Raw genomic sequence first — 22,890 nt, 5'->3', positions numbered from 1 at the left:
ACCATCGAATAAGGTAATCACATCTGAGACAATGCTATACTTGCATTATTCCTGCAGTGTGGCATTTCTTTCTAGAAAGCTCCTTAAGGACCTGGGAGCATGTAGCACTGATATGATGATGATGATGATATGATAAAACTCTGTCTTGAAATTCCATTGAATACCTTGCTTATTAAAATTAACAGTGATTAGAAGATAGATTTTTTTTTTTTCTGCTTTTGGTTTGACTCTAAAATGTCTGTACTATGGTAACGTGCATTTCTCCTTTGCAAGATGTTTGGCTAACCTTCCCTCCTCTTCCTATTTCCTATTAAAAATGTGTCTAATTATAACTAATGTTCCTTGTTTAGGGTATATGTGCTGTCCTGCTGTTCTGGATAAAGATGGTGTCAGTGCTGCTGTTATAACTGCAGAGATGGCCAGCTTTTTGGCAACCAGGAATTTATCTTTGTCTCAGCAGCTGAAAGCTGTCTATGATGAGTGAGTTCAATTTTAATTTTTATTTTCCAGATTTTCTCAATTCCACATACTGGGGTTAATAGGGACTCAATGGCAACCTATAGTTTATAAAGAAATAAAATGTGTATTATTGTACTATTAAGACAATTCTGTAATAGTAATCTTCAGAAAGTGTTCCTGCCTTGTGGACATGAATATATTTATGACTTTGTTTTGTGTTGTTTTGAGGTATTTTAAATATAATAATAACTACCTTACTAATTCTCTATTAGTAATGAGATCTTTGTGGTGTTTTTCTTCACTTGCCCAAAAGGTATTTTTTATTTTGGGAAGTTCTGTACTTGGGTCCTTTTACAGAAGCTTGGCCAGCTGTATTGCTGAGGTGCAGAGATTATAGTGCTTCTTGCTGCTTAAAAGAGCCAGACACTCAAAAATACTAATGGCTGAATGGGTCTAAGTAGCTCTGGCTTATTTATGCTCTACATAGAAGCCAGCTTCTGTTCTTGCAGGGCTACTTGTGATTAAATTCATTCTAGTTGGCTCTAAAGTTAGGCTTTTATTGTATTAATGTGTCTCCTTTTTTTGATAGATTATTGTTGTTGAGTTTTGGTTCTCCTTTTCTCTTTCTGCTCCTGATTAATGAGATTTGAGCTGATTATGCAGAAGGGCTGTGACTGGCCATTACTCTTGGCTGTATACAGCTGGGTATCCCTCTGAGGCACTGCTTTTCTTTTGTTCTTTTTTAATGGGTTCAAAGAAATCAATAGCAAAGATGAATATTGGATTTCATAAGGCAGGGAGTGATTTTTGTGGAGGTTTTGGGTTGTTTGTTTTAGAGGAGGGAGCAGCACAGGCTGTTTGATACTCTCCAGCTCTTCACGTCTCATACACACTAACAAGGGAGTGTGGAACCTGCAAGAGACTCATGGAAAACTCCAGCCTTTGTGCTGCTTGTTTTGCCAGTCCTGAGTTCTCATTTGTGTGCAGCACTAGCCATGCTTGTTTCATTGTCTCTTTAGGAAGGAATCAAGTGCCAAAGACTTGCTTACACTGCATAGATAAATTGTGTGATATAAAAGCGTGAAAGAGGAATTCATACCTCGAGCAGCAAATGCAGCATCTGATGTGAGAATTCACTTAAATGCTGGTAGCTGGAAATGCATATTCAAGAATTGAATAGTCAAGCTCTGGCTTGAGGTTTTTTAATTATTTTTTAAAATACTAATGCAGTAAACACCTGCTTCAGGTTGACCTCAGAATATTTGCCTGAGTAGAATTGTGCTGTGCCACAGTGCTGCTGTGTACATAGGCACTGAAGAGGACTCAGAGCTGCTTTAGCGTAAAAGCAGTCTGTAAGATGTCACTGCACATAGTCACTCTTTGTGGCAAAGCTACAGATAGAGGGAAGGATACAAATCTGCCCTATTGAACTGTTGTTTGATAATGAGCTGGAAGGAGGGTTCTTGTTTTGTTTTGGGAGGTTGTTTTGTATGTGTTTGATTTTTGTTTGTGGCTGATAATAGAGTTGCAGTTTTCTACTTCTTACTACTTTACTTTTTTGTTAGATTTGCCTTGTGAGTTACAGCTGAAGCAGAAGAAACTCTATTTTGTGCTTTAGAAATGTAGAAGGGGAATCTGTCTCGTAGTAAATGCAGATCAGAAAAAGGACATGGTCCTAATAGGCTTACCACTTCTTTCAGATACAGGATAGGTTTTGTTAATTCCATTACTGAATTCTTAAGACTAATTTAACTACTATTAACCTTCAAGATATCCATTTAGGTCTAAACATGGTCCTATTTAAGATGTAGATTTCTAGCGTGAACATCCTAGTACTAATGAAGTTTCTGCCCCTCAGATTTTCACTGCCGTCAGGGATATTTATCAAGTCTTGATCTGTAGCAAGAGCTCACTGGAACAACCAGCCCAGGCTTGTATGTTTCTCAACAACATGATATTTTGAAAAGTCAGTGTTACCGGGTCATTTGTCTTTGCATCACATTACCTGGCAGCAAACAGGTAGAGAGACAATGTTCAGAATAGTTTGGTTTAGTAAAAACATTTTAATGGGAGAGTAGAAAGACTTCATTGAAGTGTGATTGGAAAAACCAGTCTAGAATTTGTTTTACTTAGAAAAGGTCAGCTGAAATCCACTCAAAGAAGCTATTAGATGTAATCTCTTCCCTTCCTATGGTGGTTAGAGCACTTCAAGGCAATAATGGGATCCTTTTTTCTTCTGGTGTTGCTGTAAACTTTCTCGGTTTTCATCATTAAAATAAAATACATCTGCAGAGAAGTTTATCTGAAGTATGTAATATGGGATAATTAAGCTGCTTGGACCTTTTTAAAATTTTAAGGGCAAGAACTAATGCTTCAGTTGGGTGAGCATGAGTACAGTGTTGCTTTTTGGAAGGTTGTGTAATGTGTCTGGTGTACAACTCTTAGGACATTGCTTCCTGGATTCACTAATATTGCATCTTCACAGATACGGCTTCCATATTACCAAAGCTTCATATTTCATCTGCCATGATCCTAAAGTTATTCAACAGCTTTTTGACAACCTTAGAAATTTTGATGGAAAAAACACATACCCAAAATCTTGTGGTAGATTTAAAGTTTCTGGAATAAGGGATCTAACTACTGGATATGACAGCAGCCAGCCAGATCAAAAGGCTGTAAGTATCTTTCTAAATTACATGTAAATCATATGTGATGTATATACATAAAACATTCTGTGGAGAAACACTAAACATATTTACATGCTGAGTCATAAAATAACTTAGATTGGTGACGATTGTTATGCCTTGGTGAGAGGAAGTGAAGCCAAGGTGGTGTTGGGTTTTTTGTTAGGTTTTGTGGTGTTTTTCTCTCCAAGACAGTTTGTGCAGGACAGTAGGAGCATCTTGCTGCCTTGCTACAGCAATCTGCATTGTTTTCTTGGGAGTGAAAGTTAAACTGTCTATTATGATATGGCTTTGGATTCTGTGTTTCTCCAAAATTTCCATTTCCTTTCCTCCTGGGAAATGCCATGACAACTCAACTTCTATTAGCAGTACAAAATTGTCACGATTTGAAATGAGCTACCTAGCAGTGATGTAGTTCTGCCAGATTCCAGGCTGAGGGCAAGGCTGTCCTTGTGGTCTCAAGACCATAATGTTGAAGAAAACAGAACTAAACTATAATTTTAGCTGATGCTTTTGTCATACTATCTAACATCAAATCATGGGTTTATATATAGCCTCTTTCTATTTTTTTTTAAATATTCTTAATATTTCTAGATACTTCCTACTAGTAAAAGCAGCCAAATGATAACATTCACTTTTGCTAATGGAGGAGTGGCCACAATGAGAACCAGTGGGACGGAACCAAAGATCAAATACTATTCTGAACTTTGTGCACCCCCTGGAAACAGGTATTGTCACTTACAGCAGTACAGTTGGTGTAACAGGGTCTCTGTGGCTTTTTGGTATTGTTTTAGAGAAACAAGAGCTCTTCATGGTCAAATAATATTACTAAAGTCATTTTAGAGAATGTATTTGTATAAAGCTTCAACTCTGCAAAATTTGTTGACACATTCTTGTCACTGAAATTTCTTTGAACTTGGTTCTACATTCAGTGAAAATGTATTAGGAAAAGCATTCCACCTTAAATAAATGCAAATATTTTCACCCTTTTTTACATACAAAGTTGCTTTAAAAATATTTAATCAAATATAAAGTGTTCTAATATATTTCAGACCCTTTTATGTTTAGCAATTATATCCTTAACCAGTAGCCTAGGAAATCATACAATTTAAAGATAACAATTAACTTATATAATGAAAGTAATATTTTTTCACAGATGAAAAGTCATCTAAGAATTTTTATACTGCTACAGGTATAAAAATTACACTTCTAGTTACTTACATTTAGTAATAGAGGATCTTCTGAACTCAAATTGGCCATACTACTTTAGATTATGTTGTGGAGTTGTGTTTCTTCATAGTCTTCATGCATATCAGTTGAAAGTGAACATAAGTGAATTGCCATAAGAAATCAAATGTATAGACTTCTAGCATTAATAGAAAATGTTTGCCTAAAGCAATGCAACAGATTTTAAAATTCCTCACACTAAAACTATACGTTTCAGCTTTTCCATTGTTTCACTGTTTTCTGTGTTTGTGTGATTTTTGTTTTCCAGTGATGTTGAACAGCTGAAGAAGGAACTAGATGAATTGGTCAACGCTCTTGAAAAACACTTCTTTCAACCAGAGAAAAACAAACTTCAACGAAAGACTGAGTGAAATAGCAAAATTACTACCTTGATTGGCTTTTGCAGAATTAGAAGTGCATTATTTAAGAAGTTAAGGATTTTTAGGACCAAACATCTGAGAACTCTGACTATAAAGACTTCTGCTTTTAAGAGTTTTTTTAGGTACTCTTGGCTCTAGTATCTTATTTTGGAAGGAAAGTAGTACCTTTTCTCTTAATGGACCAAAAAAACCCAATAAGTTGACGTAAAAGCTTTATGAACTAAAAGTTGACTGCAAATGTATTTCAATCAAAACTTCTTTTAATTAAATATAAGTAATATTATATCTGAAACAGACTGTTTTGTGGTGTCTTATTTGTTTTGTGTGCATATCATCTGATAACACTATGCAACTTGGTCTACGTTTAGATTTGCAAAGGAAGTTCTTCTGTTAACAGGAAGTATTTAAAGCCTGTGGTGAGACTTTGACCAACTTGGGGCAGATGATTCAGAAGTAGTGATCTTTCTTAGGGATTTTGGCCCAAAGAAACAAGAAAGTCACAGCAAATTTGTTCAATATCTATTTGCTGTGGGACTATATATAATATTCCAGGCTAGGGATACAAATGTACTAAAATGTCTTTGAATACCATACAGCACCTTTTTTTGCCTCACTGAACTAAGTATAATTAGTTCAATGCATAGCCTAGTTTTGGAGCCTCTCACACTGTGCTGCCATGACTTGGTCATGTCTAATTTAGAGCAGAAGTTTCAATTTCACTGCCTGCTCTTGTCTGTGCTGGCAAAGCCTGAGGGGGTTTTTTTCAGGTTGCCAGTTGACTTTAATATGGGGCTTTTCTGCATTTTCAGTATTTGCTTTGGATATCAGTGTAGCAGTAATAGTCACAACCATAGCTACATACTTCTTATAAATGCAAAACTTCTAAGCTTGATTATCCTCCCAGAATTTAAGTCTTCCGTGCTTGTTATTTTCAGTGCAACTTGAAGATTGCAGCAGTTGTGAAGCTGGATATGGGGAGGCAGCCCTGGGAGAGGTGGAAGGAGAGGAAGTTTTACACAGTCAGATGTACTGCAGATCATGTGCAGGCCTGTGAGAGGCCTCAGAAATGAGTCTGGGGGTGCTTCAGGTATCTTTGGTAGTTTATGACACCTTCTAAGACATGACAGCAGCCTCTCAAGTCAGCCTAGTTGAGAGAATTATGCCCCATCAGAAGGAATTAATACCTTCAAGCCTCCATGTGTGTGTCCCAGTATTTTTCTGCAGGGGAGTTTTCATGCCTGAGCCAGTTATGTAAGGGGGGGACACTGGCAGGATAAAAAGCACTATCCCACACAAAGGATCTGCTTCTTACTGGCTTCCTCCTTGCTCGAAAGGACAGACAGAGGAATGGCTCTTCAGGAGGCAGGCTGGGGCAGTGCCTTCAATTTGGGCATTGATGAGCTACACCCAGGGCTGGAGAAGCTTTGTGGGTCTGCACAAGCCTGCAGCCTTGGGCTCCAACAGGGGAGGTGATTCTCTCCCTCCACTGTGCTCTTGTGAAACCCCTCTGGGAGTACTGCATCCCAGCACAAGAACGATGTGAAGCTGTTAGAGCACGTGCAGAGGAAGGTCATGAAAACAGTCAGAGGTTTAGAGTACCTGTGCTGGGAAAAAAGGCTGAGAGGGCTGGGGTTGCTCAGCCTGTACAAGAGGCTGTGAGATCTTTCAATATATAAAGGGGGCTTATAAGAAACATATTTTTTACCAGGGCCTGTAGTGACAGACAAGGGGAAACAGTTTTAAAGTGAAAGAGCGTAGATTTAATTGGACACAAGGAAAGATTTTTTTTTTTATACTGAGTGGGGTGAGACATGAGAACAAGTTGCCCAGCAAAGTTGTAGGATGCCTGAAAAGTGTTCAAAGCCAGGTTGGATACAGCTTTGAGCAATCTGATCTAGTGGAAGGTGTCCCTGCTTCATGTAGGGAAGTTGAACTAGGTGATTTTTAAAGGGGACCATCACACCAAAACAATTCCATAATCCCTTTTACTTTCCTTTTTATTGGGAGAGTTCACGTTTCTTTTGGTGCAGAATATGATAAAGGATGCTTTACTGAATTCATGGGGAAGGCCTGAAGATGGAGGATTACAGGTCCTGAATTTTTTATGTATTTATCTTAACATCTCCACAGGCTAGTGAGACATATTTTACATGTGCTTTTATATGCCAAACCTGGATTTGGATTTTGCTAATGTTAGAAGTTTGGAAGTGAGACCTGAAATGCGCTCCTGTATACTGAAACATCCTTAGGATTGCTTTAGAGCATCCTCACAAACGGTACAGACATAGGATAATGACCTAATCTTTATAATTTTGTCTTCCTAAGGTCAGGGAATTTACTTGGTCTGTTCCTTTCTCTATCCTAGACACAAGTTCACAACTTCAGGGGGGTGGGGCATGACAAAAAAAACAGCCAAACCCACAGCGGTTTATCAAACTGCTTGAGCAATTACAACAATCTACAAAATTACAAGAGAAAACTTGTTATTGCTAAAGTCTTTACTAACCTTGTCTTGCGTCAGAGAAAGAGGATCTAGAACTGAAATAAAGAATCAAAACAAAGGCAGCAAGAGTATGGCAAAGAGAGAAGTTAATATTGCAGGACAGAAGGGGTGTTAAGCTATAATTTCTTCAGAGCTGGTCTAAGTCTTTCACTAAAGTGTTGTGTAAGATAATGAAGCCTACTTAGACATTGTTAGTCCCAAGACAGATATTAAAACACAGACAAATGTAATTTGTAAAAAATCAGCCTTGAACTGGGAGCAGGTGCACTAGTATAGTATCCAGAAATCGGAATTGCCATGACTGGAATAAAGAGTGCTTGCAGCCCAGACTGAACTTGGGTGTATGGGAATTCTTGGCTGTTTCTAGATAAAGACAGATCCCTACATTACCAAAAATATGTAAAATTAGTCTGATTTTTATAACAGATGGAAACACAATTCCAGTGACAGTTATAAATATTGTTCCTGTAGGGGATCAGGCCTATGGGGCTAGAGGGAGAGACTGAGAAAAATTAGCATAGTACTCAAAACTCTGCCAAAATAAAATCCAAAAGCAATCATGCTTTAAGAATAGACCAATGGAGTTGATTTGAAGGTTATTAGTTTTTTTACAAGTCACAGTATCAAAAAATTTACTGAATAAATTAAAATTCAGAGATGGATTTAAACAGTTTGGCTGGAAGTAAATACATTTCATCTAAGTACTATGAACTTAGTCCACAGCATATTATCTAAAAGTATTGTTATGATAGTCAAGTATTGAGTTGCAGAAGGATTTCTTTAATAATTTTGCTGTATACAACAAATCATTCAGGATAACTGGAATTAATTCTAAGAAGCTTTATTATATAAGCAATTTCCATTTTGTACAATTTGTGCTTAAATATGTAACTGATTCACCTACAAAGTTTCTGTAAATAAAGTTTTTCTCCTTGCTAATCCTTTTAAAAATTCCAGTGGTCATGGGTTTTGTTTTCACACACCACCAACAAGCAAATCTTATGTCCTTGATTAACAATCACTGTGAATAGCAATGTTAAAATGATATTAAATTAACAGTTGTTAACCACCAACATAAGTATTAACAAGTTTGGGGATTTTTAGGATTCTGATGCTGAAGGCATCTGGATGCCATATGTATATCAAATTAATTGTAAATAAAAATAATCACAGTAAAACGGTTTCCTGTCTCTAAGTACAAAACTAATCAAAAGTAATTAAGCTGAATTGCTTTCCTCCCCAGGGCATTTTTGCACTATATAAATGTATATTCATCATGGTATTAGTATTTCTGATCAACTTCCAAGCAGAAGCCAACATCACTCTGCGGTATAGCAATTGCCAGGTAACTGAAATGAGGTCATGCACCGTCAGAACATTGTGAATAATGGGATGACACACTATTAAACTCTCCAATTATATCCTAACACCCACCTAAATAAACTGTAATATAGATGATTGCACAGAAACAGCAGCTTCCAAACAAAAAGGATGAGCTTAAAATACATAAACAAGTCACTTTCAAAAGTATGTATGGGAATGAAAGAGAGAGGGGATTAACCATGACATCTGAAATGCTCAAAAATACAGAGACAGCAGCAGGCAGGATCTGTAACAGTAGCTCAACTCCTTCTTGACTACTCATCAGTGATAATAGAAAGCCTCTTGTCTACAAAGATAATCACTAATTAATGTCACTGGCACGTATTCCTACAGCATATGCAGTAGGTAAATGTGCTATAATAACAGATGCAAATTTTGTTTATGAATTGAGGTTATATATAAATAGTATCTGAAGATATAATGTCATTGGATAAGAATGTAGTACTTCATCCAGAACTCCCTAAGTCAGGGCACTGCAAAACAGATAGCAACATCCCTTGATAATGTACTAAACAAATTTACATGACAGAAGTCACAAAAAAAGACTGTTTTACTTAATAACAATAGAAAATCATCATTATGGGTAACATAGAGGGAAAAGCACAGAAGCTTACAAGGCAACTGAAACACAATATAGGTGCCTGCACTGAAATTCACAATCCAAAAACATTACTGCTCAGCTGCTGCCCGGCTATGGAGCAACTTGAACTCTGAAAGCATCTTGGGTGGAAACTTCCTGTTTGCTTTGTGGTACTTCAAAGGGTACAGCACCAAATTCTGCCCTGACTCATGGCCTGGCACATTCAGCCTAAACTTATGTTGTTCTACAATCCTACCCCAGCTGGGACCAAGTGAGTAGACACCTCTGGTTCTTAACCTACAAAAGAAGCTTCCTTACCCATGTGTTCTCACAGAGTGCTTCATACAAGCCTGTATATTCAGGTTCTGTACAAAAGGCAGTGGTGGGGTTTTCCTTGCATTTTTTTTTTAGAACATGATTGGACAAAGAGAAAATGGTTAAACTGGTGTTATTTTTACATCATGTTTACAAGATGTGGAAAGCACAGCTTGATTTTCCTCCTCAGTCTGAGGAAGTTAATGTGGTAGTATATGCTTTAGTTAACAGGCTACTGTGAAGAAAATCTAACCTGTGAAGGAAAAAAGAATAGAGAACTACTTTTTCAGAAAATAGAAAATTATTAGAAAGTCTGGTGCTCATAGCTTTCACATGAATACCGGGATCCCAGTCCCTGGAACACATAAAGGTGCTTAATTTTTAGGGATTGGAACATAAACCCTTCATTATGTTCTTTTTAATTGCCCCTATTTAAGTAACAGTTTCATCAGGAAGCAGAGAAAGAATGCTGTCCAAAGTAGCCTGAAAGGTGATGATTAGGTAATATTCACTGCAGGCTGGCTGAACATTCTGGGGGTTGATTTCTTTCCCAGTATGAAAGAGGAGAAGAAAGTATTTTTAATTGTGATACTCTAGTATTGACTTCTGTTGTTGTTCAAGGATTTTCCAAAAAGCAAGAAATAGTCCTTCTCTGTTTCATTAAATTTTTTTATTAAATTTTCATTACTTTTTTTTTTAAAGGCAACAGTGAAGCAGTAAAAAAAGTCTTCCTAAGATCATTGGCTGATAATGTGGGAATGCATGAGCCTCGGCTGAAGTGCTGGAGCTGTCTGGGTGGGAATTGCAGTTCACCTTCTGCTAGAGCATGGTTACCAGAGGCATATAATGCTCAGACAGGCTTAAAATGAGCAAAAAGGCATTCTTGACTCAGTACTGATATTGGGTAATATCTGGAGTAACAGCATTGTCCTTAGCTGTGATGTTTTAAAAACAAAGACAGGTACTGATTGCAAGGAAATGGCATTCCTCTTTCCAAGGACCGTAAAGGTGACACCGAAAATCAAGAGGCACTTGTACCTATTCCCATGTCTGAAGTGGAAGCAGCCAACCGTGACCTGAGCACAGACTGGGAACAAGATCTTTGGGTGAGCTGCTACTTACACACCTCAATTCACTTACCAGTGAAGTGGTAATTTACTGTGCCAGGAAGTACACCTAGATGCCAAAGGTCACGGAGGCACAATGGATTTTGTATCTACATGGGTATCTACACTTTGCAAGTAGGGGATGTGCTTGAATACCAAAATCTGACTTGTTTTTCATAATCTGGGGCAATGCTGTGCTTGCATTTAACTGCTTGACTGTTTCCCTCACAGCAACAGAGCAGATTTCCTGTAGAAAGCTCTGATTCTACAAACGTGCACAGGATCAAAAGTAAGAAAATCAGTGGTCTTACTGCCAAGAAGTAGCAGTTGAACTTGAAAATTAATTGAGTGCAGAAGTGGTTTGCACAATGGGAATGCAGGATGCCTTAATCTTCTCCACTTGCAGAGAAGTATAACTAAGCATTTTCATTTCTGGCAACTGGAAAACCAACTAATACCTACACTTATAATGATTTTATGCATATGCAAGTGTGGTTTCTTTGAGGAAACTGTCGAGGTGACTCAGGTAAGTTCTCAAAAGGCTGCTCTGCGGCCAGGGCTGGGCCCAAAGTCCAGTGGGGACTCGACCGCTTCAGAGCTCTCCAGCCGGGCTAGCTCCAGTTTTGTGAGCAGGCTTCGCTCCCCGCTTCGGCTGACCCCGCCATCCGCCCCGGCTCACCACCGCAAGGCGACAACGACACGTTTCCCGCGGGAGACCAGAGGCTGTGCCAGAGACGGGCCAGCGTCGCCGAAATGCTCTTCGAGAGGAGCTTCACGGGCGAGAGGAGGAGGCTTCAGCTGCCCACTGTCGCGACATGGGCGCCTCCCTGTCGCCGGCTGCCCGCCGTCTCTGCCAGGGCCCGTGCCGTCCGCCCTCCCGGGGCCGGGACCCGCCGCCTGTTGCTATTTTCGCCCGCGCTGGCGAGCGGCCCGGCCGGGCGTGCGGCGCGGCTCCCTCCTCGTCCCGGCCCGCCGGCAGGTAGGGGCGGGCTGGGCAGCGGGCAGGGCAGGAGGCGGCGGGCGGGCAGCGGCGAGTGTCAGGAGGCGGCGGGCGGGCAGTGGCGAGTGTGAGGAGGCGGCGGGCAGGGCAGGAGGCGGCGGGCAGTGCAGGAGGCGGCGGGCGGGCAGTGCAGGAGCCGGCCGGCGGGCAGCCCCTGGCCCGGCCCGGCGCCCGTTGCCGGCCCCGCCCGCTCCCCGCGCGGGAGGTGTCCGGGCGCGCCTGGCAGCCCGCGGCCGCTGCCCGCCGAGGGCACTTCCCTGCGGCGAGCACATCCTGCGGCGGTAAGCGGCGCCCGGGCACCCCCGGCCCCAGGCCGGTCAGGGGGCGGCGGTGGGGCCCGCCGTGCCCCCACTGTGGGCCGGCCCGGGGCAGCGGAGCCGGCGGGGCCGAGCAGCGTTTTGGGAGGGTGGGGGGAAGGAGGAAGAGCGGCTCTGGGCGCAGAGGAAGTGAAGAGCTGTGGCGAGGAGTGCGGCACCTGCCGCGGCGGCCCGTGCCGGCAGCGCGCTGCGAGGGAGGAGCAGCGTCCGGCGCCGGGCGGGCCCGTGCCCGCGGCGGGAAGGGCGGCTGCGCGCTCCGGCGGGTCCCGCGCCGCTCCTAGCGGGGCTCCCGGCGAAGGCGCAGCTCCGGCTGTGGGAACAGCGGTGCTGCGGGACGGGGCGGCCGGGCGGGAGCGCAGCGCGGACGGGGGCGCCGGTGCCGCTGTTCTGGGAGTGTTGGCTCCTCATCAGAATAACCAAAAGACCGGCTTGAATTTAATCTGTCAGTGACCAGAGGTGCCTTTAGTTCATTTTCTTTCTTGTCTGCGGTTTCCTCGCCCGTCTATGCCAAATCGGTGGGTATAACTCCTCCCAGACCCCGCTCCGTCTGGGAGCAGCCGAGCGGCTGTTCCCGGGGAAAACGGGAACCTTTCCTGCCGGGCACGGCCCGCTGTAACTTTGAGTCTGCCCACGGCGGCGCAGTGTTCTTATGGCCCTTTAAATTCGCCAGCTGAGCCGACCGGGGAATGATCTCTTGAAACTGCGTTCACGAGAGGTATGAAACGAATGTGGTTATTTATAGCGCAGTTCGAAAAGATTGAGGCCTTTGTGTGCTGTGTTTTATTTGGGAGGGAGGCTAACGTGGCAGATCTGCTGTAGGAACCTTTAGTAGTGCAGATGGTGGGATTTGTGTCTGCGTTAAGCCCAGAGATTGAATGGAACATTGTGGGTCAAAATTAATAAATCATACATTTTCTGAATAGCGAATACCTCTGAGCTGATACATATGACTATACTTTCAACACTCTTAAGGGCTGAAATAGAAATTTGTCACGAGTTATTATATAGGAATGCTGAAAATCATGGGTAATACACAAAAGTAGAAATGTTTGCAGGTGAGAAAAACGACAGGATGGAAGGAAAGTGAAACACATTCAGTGATATGTAGATGACTTGACACTTTTTCACTTTAATTTGGTTAGCTGCAAAGTTGAATGCAGGCATTTTGGCTGTGGATATGCAATTGAATAAAAATGAATGGTATTCATAATGTAATTTACCTAGCAAGCTTTATTTTACAAATATTTCTTTTCTCTTTTTTTTAGTGCATTACATTCATAAAACAGCACAATATTTTCTTCAGGTCTGTCTGAGGCTGCATCAGGAGACTTCAATCATCAACATATTAGTTTCTGTGGACTTGATTAAGGAAATGGCAACAGGTGTTAAGGGCAGGAACAGTCAGCTATTTTCTTCATTTGATAGTTGATTATAAATGTGTATATTTGTAATCAAGAACATACTACCATTTTGTTGCTTTTTTAAAATTAATAGCCTATTTATAAAACATACTTGAGGAGTGATATAAATGCTGGCTGTACTGCTAAATATTTTAGGTGTGTTTATTACTGGAACTAGTACCAGAGTATATGGTTATGTTATTCAGCACCCAGTCTGGAGTTGCTAACAAAATTTAAACATTAAGTCTTTTAAAAGTCAGCATTTAATGAAAAAATAATGGAAATTAAAACTAATTTCTGAGGCAAATTGGTTTCTGGACCTGTGCATGCTTTTGGCCACAGCAAACCATAGCTTCAGAGGGAAACAGCAGATAATAAGTAGCTATGAGATAAAAAGAATATCCTTGCAACAAGAGGGGTATGTCATTCCAAGCGCCCATTTGAATTAAATAAAAAAACTTTTTGAACACTGTTCTCAACAGTGACCATGTCGTGACATACTTAATATATATTCTCATTTGTGTTTTTCTATATATCCTGCCAGGTGGATGGAGAAATCTGTCAGCTTGAGCAAAGACAATGTAAATTTCAGTTAGGGATCAGAAAGAGAGGGAGACAAGTGGTTTTTAGTTCTGGCTAGTGTTCCAGAATTCTGGCTGCAGGCCAGGGCTCCTCATAATCCTTAAGTAGTATGATATTTCTGCTAAAATAATCAGTGGTGAAGTGCAGTCAGTACCGGTGCCTCTGGTTCCATTTGTCAACAGGGTTCAGTGCTAATGCCATGCAGAGAAGAGCTGAACAAATTTGTGCTATTTAAGACCAGCTGTTTTTCATAAGAGCTTGCTGTATGGTTGCATTTTTTGCTTAGCTTCTTGAAGGGGAGGAAAACTGACTTACAGAAACTTACAGAAACTAAAGCTGCTGTCATGTCCTGAGCCTGATGTGGAGTAACTGTGCAGTTGTGTCTCAGAAGAACTGCAAAGGTCGAGGATGATGGCATCTTTCTGTTCAGCTCCCAGGTCAAACCCCTCATTTATTCATTGCTGTGTGAAAGCCCTGACTGCTTCATTGCATGACACATCTTCCAAGCTCTTGAGTTGTGCTGTGAGTCCCAGCACTCCAACTGCTACCAAAGCAGGGAAGGAACTGGAGGAGGGTGAAGTCTGCAGTTACCAATGTTCTGAGCAACAGTTTAAAACTTTTGGCTGCATGTCTGTATTGAACTCAGTCCAGTTGAAAAGAAAGGACAAAAGAAGGATAACACTTCACCACAGTCAAAGTTTCTGCTCTTTTTTTTTTTTTTTTTTTTTTTTTTTTTTTTTTTTTTTTTTTTTTTTTGTGGTGGGATGGTATTCTTTTGGTTTAGAACATTCTATTTCCTCTCTTTTTTTCTGTATTAATTTGAGTCTATTCCAGATCTGCCTGGTTTTCCCCCAGGTGCACAAACCTGATTTTCAGTGCCTCACTTTCCCAGGTTACTAACACATACTAACACAATAACCTCACAATATTCTCAGTCCTAAACTCAAAGCTTACCTGAGCCCATCTAACTGACTGGCACCTGGAGCCAACACCTTGCCCTTGTCTTTGCTCTCTTGAGAGAGGGTGAGTTTTGAGGAATGCTGTCCTGCATGATGCAATGCTGCTTAGACATGTACCTTCACATGGGGTCCAGAATAGCAGAAATAATAATTTGTGTAGCTTTTCCTTTCATGCTGTCTTGCCATCACACTTGCTTCTATCTGAAGAGGTCCCTTTTAACTTGGTGGCATAACATGGTGAGAATGTAACTTGATTTTGGAGAGCAAGAGACTAACTTTTTTTTTTTTAATTAGGTTAGAGTTTTAAAAAACCACAATATCAGATTTTGCTAGAACAGGGCCATCAGTGTAGTGTTGCATGCTTTTTAAACCCCCCACTTGTGAGAAGTTGCTGGGTTGATCAGAACAAAAGAGAAGCTGAGGACAAAGGGCACACATATGTTCCCATGTGTATCTTCCACATTAAGGGGTCAGTCTGGTGTTCCCTAGTACAGAAGGCAGGAATAGATATATTAATGTGGTTTATGTAAATATCTTATGTGTTACAGTTTGACTGGCTGTTCTTATGCTGATGGAGCAAATACAGCTGAATCAAAGCAGGCTAAATAAACAGTAGGAACAATAACTTTCATCTTCTCTATATCTCTATAACTGTGTCTGAGCAGCAAAGCTGTCAGCTGAGGAGTGCCACTCGAGCTGTTCTCAGTTTTGAGTGCATGGGCAACCAACACCCTTCAAAAGATGCTATTGGAAAGGAGAAAGGGGAACTGTCCCAGTTATGTCTGTGAGCACTGGGAGAACAACTGGAGACATCCAGTGTAATGAAGCTGAAGGGTGCTTAGAGCTGCCAAAGGAACATCAAAGTTGAGGTAGAAGGAAACTAGTGGACAGCTGTATTTTTATATCTTTTCTATTCCCTCTTGGATTAGAGGTGAAATAGACATTTAATAAGCATGAGTTAATCAGACGCTTGGGAGGAAGAGGAAACTTCTTTGAGCCTACTGTACTAATGTGTATGGTAAACTGCTATGGCACCTGCAGAGCCAAATTTCAGAGGGGGTGAACTGAAAGGTGGCAACCAGAGATGGATAAAGGTGCTAAAATTGCAAGCAGTGGAGGCAGGGCAGGCATGGATGCGCTGAGAGCATGGCTACTCTTTGGCTCTAATATGTGCTTAATTTTATGGCTGGGAATAGGTCTGATGAGAAGAACAAAACTATTTTTAGGTCTAAATTAAGCATGTACATAAATACTTCATGGTCTTGAAGTAAAACCTAGTCCTCGGGGGGAACTTGAAGGACATTAACACCAGCAGCTTGAAATTGGCATAATTTCTGGTGGGATTTGTTTACAATAAGTGACAGGAGGGGAAAACAAAGAATGTCTGGGAAAGGGAAATGGAACATGCAGAACAGTAATATGCAGAATGATACGGGTTAGATAAGGAGACTTTCTGATGCTGCTAAATTTGTGCTCTGAGAAACTGCACTTTCAGCCTCTCCTAAACATTAGGGAAAAAACCTAGCATTTTAACTTCTACTTAACTGGTTTGATTTAGTAGTAAATGTTTTTCTTTGGAAATAACAAATGCAGACATTGGAGTATTTATGCTGTTGACTTTGCAAGGTATTTATTTTTGTTAAAAAGAGATGAATGCCAAGAAGCTTCACATTTATATTAAATACATTCCAGCAGTACAATGTTTGCTTAAGTATGACAGACTATCAACCTTGGGTTTTTTATATTCTGTTCTGTCCTTAGAGTTAGCATGAAAAATAATGTATTATATTGTGATATTCATTTCTCTTTGAGGCTGCATTGCCTCGTAGATCTAGGGTAAAAAAGCAAAAAGAAACTTGAAAAGTTGCTAGAAACAAGGGTGACTTTGTTGTATTTCTACATGCCTTTAACTACATTTTTTAAGAAGCGTTTTCAGAAAACACAAATAAGAAACTGGCTACAAAAAGTGTGTGGCTAATACATCATTGTCTGTGTGGTAGCTCGGTTCTCTTGTTTTCAACTAAGAATGAAGTTTTCTAAGGCTTTCTTATCCTGAGATTATTGTCTATGCCACTAAGTGACAAGAGCACTAGAAGCTAAAACCTGGATTTTTGTGTAGTTTTGAATACACAGCATGGTAGTTATGAATTAATCCAATCTTCCCTGCAGCTGCTGAACTATTTTTCATTGCTGCAGTTAAGGAGAAGAAGTTTATAATAGTTTGTGAACAAAGAGACAATTTTGATTCTTGGCTGAAGGAAAACTATAATAGTAACTGTGTTTAGCAGTTTGTGTTGATAAGGTGTAAAAATGCTTCCTGCAGCTGCTCTCCCATTTAGAACCACAGAATCCTTGATGTTGGAAAAGATCTCCAAGATCATCATGTCCAGCATTTGACTGAGCAGCACCATGTGGATTAGATCATAGCACCAAGTACCACATCCAGTTTCTTGAACACTTCCAGGAACAGTGACTCCACCACATCCTTGGGCAGCCTCTCCCAATCCTTACCACCCTTTCACCCTTTCCTTTACCACCCTTGAAGAAATTCTTCCTGATGTCCAACCTAATCCACTCCTGCCACAGCTTAATGCCATTTAATTTAGGATGTAAAGCATTTATATTAATCTAAAAGATGCTTATTTTCTTGCTAATTTCTGAAATAACAAAAAAACCCCCCTCCCAATTGTAGTATACTTAAAATGAAGTGTACAAATGCTTGATTTTCTTGACCCTTTTCCTCACACATCCCATGCCCAGATACACACACAGAGGTTTATGAAAAGATTTTAAAAAATTTGATCTACACATCAAGAATGCTATTTATTATTAATGTATTGAATAGTATCTTGAAAACTTGCACTCTTGCTAAATTTGCTATTCTTGGAACTGATAATGCTGCAGTGTTCATTTGTCAAAAGATGAAAAAGTTTCAAAAAGTAAATGCATTCAAAGGTGATTTCTGCAGCTCTCTTGTTTTTACAGTTTGCCAATTATTGCAGAAACATTTTTCTGCAGTGAGACATCTACAGATTCGTTTCATTTTAAACAGCTCAAAATTAATTTCAGTCTTGAAATTTTTGGGGCTTTTTTAAATTTCCTGAAATTTCCTTTCATTTTCAAAAAGGTGAAAGACTCTTTGAAACTGAGTCTGAAAATGTTATTACAAGAGCAAAAGAAGGACAAAGTTCAATGGAAACTCATGAGAAAAATAGTGCTGGTTTTGATCACATTTGTAGATGAACAAAGACAAGAAATACTGTTACCACAGTAAATAGATGGCACTTGTTCAAAACTTGTTCAAAAGTAATTCAAATGTTGTTTAAGGATATATTGGTACTATTTATGTTGTTTTTAATAGGTCTTATCACGGCAAACTCTTGAAAGACTGATGGTAAACTAGTGTCCTGGTATTTAAACACAGGCAATTACAGGCCTGTCAGCCTTGCATCAGTCTCACACAATATAATGTAACAGCTGAAACTAGGGGCAATTAAAGAGGAGTTAAAACAGTATATAACAAATGCCAATCTTTGTGTTTTCATGGACTGCATGAAATGGAAATTGTGAAATGGAATTTATAAAGAAATACAATTATTTGATTTCATTACTAAGAACACTAATATAGTGATAACAGTAGTGGTACTAGGTGCTGGGTATAACAGGGTTACAACAGGGTTGTGTGTAATTTGGTATATTCCATTTGATATTTTAAGAAATGAAGATGATACAATGTCAGTCAGGCTAACATTTAAGTATTCCAGTCTGGCTGACCAGTGTAAAAATGCAACCATGAATTGCAATCATCATCTGCTTCTTCTCAGAATGCTGTAGGAATTGTTTCTTCTGACTACTATCTGACAGGTTTTTCAGCAATCACTCTGTTGACTGCTGCTAGCATTTTTACATGACAGTGATTTCTAGGGTGTTACTTATTGAAAAAAATCTGTTTGGTTACAACCAATAATCACTGGGCAAACTATACCTAAAGGGAACAGCTCCATGTTAGTAGCCAAATTCAAAGTCATCCACTGATGGACAAAAAAGTTGTCAAGTTGACTTTTTTTTTTCCCCACATGTAAAGGTGTCTTAGCAGGCAGTGACTTCAACTGTCATGAAGGTCAGAACAGCTCAGCTGAGTTCTTCCTTCTTCCTGTGATAACAGGATTGAAATAGGCCCATGTGATCTACATGTGGCTGCCCATGAAACAGACACAGGCTAGAAAGAATGTTCATTGCAATTTAGTTACTCATTAGATAGTTGAGCTAAGGTCATAAAGCAAATTTTAAATCAGCACTGTCTCTTTTCCAAGCAATGTATTTATTACAATTATGTTTGTTGGACCTGAAATAGTAAGGCCCAGTGTAAAGAGGGGGAACTTCCTAGATGGACCATGGTAACTCTTTTCTGATGTTAAGCTATTAATTATTTGTGTTATTGAGAGTTGGTTTTTCGTAGAGTTCCACCACCTACATAACTCTTTCTTTTTCTTTCAGAACTCTTCTGTTCCTTAATCAAAGGAGCCATCCAACATCCAGATAATGTCATTCCATGGAACTGAAATATTGGTGAATTAGTCCACGTTCCCTAAAGGACTGTAAAATGGAGCCAATAACTTTCAAAGTTAAAAAGTGTCAAACACCTAGTGATTTCTCAGCAAGTTTCAGTCTGCAGCTTGTGGGTTCTCTCCCGGTGCATTCCCTAACCACTATGTCAATGCTGCCTTGGATTGTGGCCGAGATCCAGCTGCTCAGTGCAAAGTCTTCCAAAGAAGAACCCAGCGTCAGCCAAATTCGACTTTGTGTTTCACCAGCCAGTTTGCGTTGTGAGCCAGACACAGGGGAAACCCAGCAGTGGGATCCTTTAATTTGTTCAAGTTTATTTGAATACAAGCCACAGCAGGTCCACAAACTGATTCACAACAGCCATGATCCAAGCTACTTTGCTTGTCTGATAAAGGATGAAGCAGCAAATCAGCAAAGTATCTGCTATGTATTTAAGGCTGATGATCAGACAAAAGTAAGTAAAAAGAAAAGAACCAAAGCAAGCATCCCTGGAGTTGCTTTTGTGCTGTTTGAATCCTTTCACTACACTGTAAAATCTTAAGGTGGTACTGAAAATTAGAGGCGAGATCTCATTAAAACTTACTCACTTTATTTGATGTTAATTGCTCAGTGAAATTTAAGCTGCTCAATATGTGAAATGAAAGTGTGTATATCTCCTACAGGATCAGGGCCTGAATTTCATCAGCTTAGAAAACACTTTAGTTTGAGATATGGGCTGAAATCTTGACCCTCGAGTCAGTGAGAGCTTTTCTGTTGATGTCACTAGGGCTAGTATTTCACTCTCGAGTCACTGTGAACTTTATCTAATCCTGCACTCAGACCTCTCAAATTTCTGTTTTCCTGAGCTGAGACCTATGTGACTGGGAAACAGAGATACCTCCTTTCTCAGAAAGAGGAGAGGGTAGTGTGGAACCTCCGTATGTATCATATCTCTAGCAACAGGACTCTGTGGAAACCTTTTCCTAGCTCTATAATTCTCAAGCCTGGCAGGCAGGTTAAGAGTAGGAGAAAGGCACAGTCTTTGCACCTCTGTGACATGCAGGCTTGCTGCTGTGTGATGTGAGACAGGAATTGGGTATGCATGTCTGGCAGTGGGTGAGATTTGGCTTAGTCTGTATTTCCTAACCAGTTCCTAACCAGTTGTGTCTTTGCTGAAAAAGTGGAAGCATTAAAATTTTTGATCTCTTCTGTTTGAGAGTAATGTGAGACACGGACTCTCATGAATGAGAAAAATGAGTAAGATTTAATAGTTATTGTGAACTACTGAGGACAAAATGGTGACGTATCCTTCACCTCTTGAATGTCAACTCTGGTCTCCATTATGTTGGAAAACAGCATGCTCACTTGACTCATAGGAACTGTCCTGCTGAAGAACCCTGGAGGTATTATGTGAATATACACCACACATGGGATTTATGCCAACCTGCCCAATAGCAAAACATTGTACAGTTCCAAATCCGTGGTCTGAAGCTTACAGCTCAAAACATATGGAAACAGCTTTAGTTAAATCCTCCCAGATAAAACTGCAGTTCCAGTAAATTAAAAGGCATTACATTACGTTGTAACTCGTAAGCATTCAAGTGAGAAATCCTGTCAAGTTAAATGTAGAATACCAAGCTAATGTAAGTAAGAGCAGAAATAAGAAATAGTTATTTCAAAATTTGGCATTGGATAGCAGCTGGTAAATGCATTTTTCAGTTTGCTTCTGCGTTTACTTGTGCTTGTGATTTTCCAGGATTATGGTGAGAACACAGCACTGATCACCTGCAGTACATTTTCTTAGGCATTTTCTTTTGCAACAAAAGATTCAAGTACTTTTTATTCATGTTTGATCAAATTCCTGGACATGTTTGAAATGATCATGAACAAACTAAGTCTCTAGCTAAATTTGCAGCTGTGTCTACATGTTTTTGGAAACAACATCCACAATTTTTGTATGCCTGTTTTAACTGCTTAGCTCTAGATTCACATAGATATCCATCCTTTCAAAAACTGCCTTCCACCTGGTCTCTTAACTTGCCTTGTGTGCAAGAGTTGTTACGCTTGACTTCTTTGCAGTCTAGGTGGACATCTAATCATCATTTGTGGACCTGTGTTTTAACAAAAGGGTAATGGAAATGCCAGATGTTCTTACAATGCAAAATGAAGCCCTGCCTCTTTTACTTAAATTTTGTGCAATTTCCACATTTTAAGTAAGTTCTTTGTGCTTTGTAGGGTGTCATTACTTTGCCCTGAATATGGTCATATAATGCCTTTTAGCTAATTGATGTTTCTGTATTTATCAGGAGGAGTGAGCTGATGTTACCTGTTTTGCAGATGCCCAACTTGAAAGAATAGGGAGTGCACACATGCTTTTGTTACAAACTGAAGGAGCTGTGTGTTAAAAGCCAGTGAGTTGGGATAAAGAATTTAGGATTGTTAGCACAATTCATGTTCAATTTCAGAAGAAATAAATTTTAGAAATTGGGCTTTTGCAGCCTGTGCAACTGAGCAGATTTGTGTGCTGGCACTCTTGTTTGTAAGAACTCTTTTTTTTCCTGTTTGCTTCAGGTCTGTAAAAGAATCAGCAGTCCAGATAAGTTTAGTCACAGAATTTACGTGTTCATAACAATCTTTAGCCAACAATCTTGGACATCTAGGCTTTTGTGATAGTTACTAATTACAATAATATTGTAAACTGCAAGAGCCACAATTCTTTGTGTCTGCATAGATAAATCTGTAGTAGGGTTGTATTTGATGAACAGTTCTTGGATTAAGTCATGTCTGACTGAGGATTGAAAGTAGAAAGTACTTTGTGGCTTTGCAAATAAGTTCTGTGTATATCCTCACCTTAAGATAAGTAGAATAAAAGGGGATACAAGTATGTCTGTGGGAGAAGTACAGTAGATTAGAATGTTAAAACAAAGGCAGTTGAGTAGAAGACTAAACAATTAAAGCCTTTAAGAGGAGGACAAGAAACTTGAAAGTCATGCAGACAGAGGCATACCACTGGAGATGGCAGAAAGTACAGAACTCCAGGAAGGTCAGGCAGTTTTACTCCTTTATAAATACAAATTGAGCAAGAACATATATCTGATTAGTGAGGGATTATTTTACTGTTTAATATGAGAGTTTTGTTAATGTTGCTGCATCATATTTAGCTCAGCTTTAGAGTTGATGGAGGTTCATTCGACCCCGTGCAATGTTTTTCCTGAATACAAGGCTCTTGTGTTCATTGTTGCTGCATTTCCAACATAGCCACTTCAGAGAAAAAATCCGTAGACAGGTAATTAACACTAAGTAATGTCAGGATTGTTTGCAAGGAATTATTTGTTATGCTGCTCTGTAGTAGTGAAAGAAAAGGTAGTGCCCCATTGTGGTCTTTGTCTTGCCTCTGTAGGATCTGCTGTAATTGTTTCCATTGTACCGTCATGGCAATGTGTGGTTAAC

The 22,890-nt window shown here is 40.0% G+C and overlaps 2 protein-coding genes across 11 annotated transcripts in view; both read left to right on the top strand.

The window, feature by feature from the left end:
• The window catches only part of PGM2 (phosphoglucomutase 2), a 34,945-nt gene extending 29,903 nt beyond the window's left edge, over positions 1-5,042 (top strand). For all 3 annotated transcript variants that reach the window (XM_064418422.1, XM_064418423.1, XM_064418420.1), the window contains 4 exons: positions 351-480; positions 2,945-3,134; positions 3,738-3,871; positions 4,639-5,042. In XM_064418422.1, the coding sequence (XP_064274492.1) occupies positions 351-480; positions 2,945-3,134; positions 3,738-3,871; positions 4,639-4,741 (557 nt within the window). In that variant the 3' untranslated portion in view covers positions 4,742-5,042. The remainder of the gene's footprint in view (positions 1-350; positions 481-2,944; positions 3,135-3,737; positions 3,872-4,638) is intronic.
• A 6,554-nt stretch (positions 5,043-11,596) lies between these two features.
• The window catches only part of TBC1D1 (TBC1 domain family member 1), a 101,335-nt gene continuing 90,041 nt past the window's right edge, over positions 11,597-22,890 (top strand). For 5 of the 8 annotated variants that reach the window (XM_064418418.1, XM_064418415.1, XM_064418417.1 and 2 more), the window contains exons 1-2: positions 11,792-11,918; positions 19,393-19,915. In XM_064418418.1, coding sequence (XP_064274488.1) covers positions 19,499-19,915 — 417 coding nt within the window. In that variant the 5' untranslated portion in view covers positions 11,792-11,918; positions 19,393-19,498. Of the gene's footprint in view, positions 11,617-11,791; positions 11,919-12,296; positions 12,470-12,553; positions 12,670-19,392; positions 19,916-22,890 lie in introns of those variants that run through there. The other 3 variants (XM_064418414.1, XM_064418413.1, XM_064418412.1) reach the window with 3 other exon arrangements.

Source organism: Passer domesticus, chromosome 4 (genome assembly GCF_036417665.1).
Source record: "Passer domesticus isolate bPasDom1 chromosome 4, bPasDom1.hap1, whole genome shotgun sequence".
Classification (NCBI taxonomy): domain Eukaryota; kingdom Metazoa; phylum Chordata; class Aves; order Passeriformes; family Passeridae; genus Passer; species Passer domesticus.
Note: the sequence above shows the minus strand (reverse complement) of the source record. Positions and strands in the feature narration are given on the sequence as shown.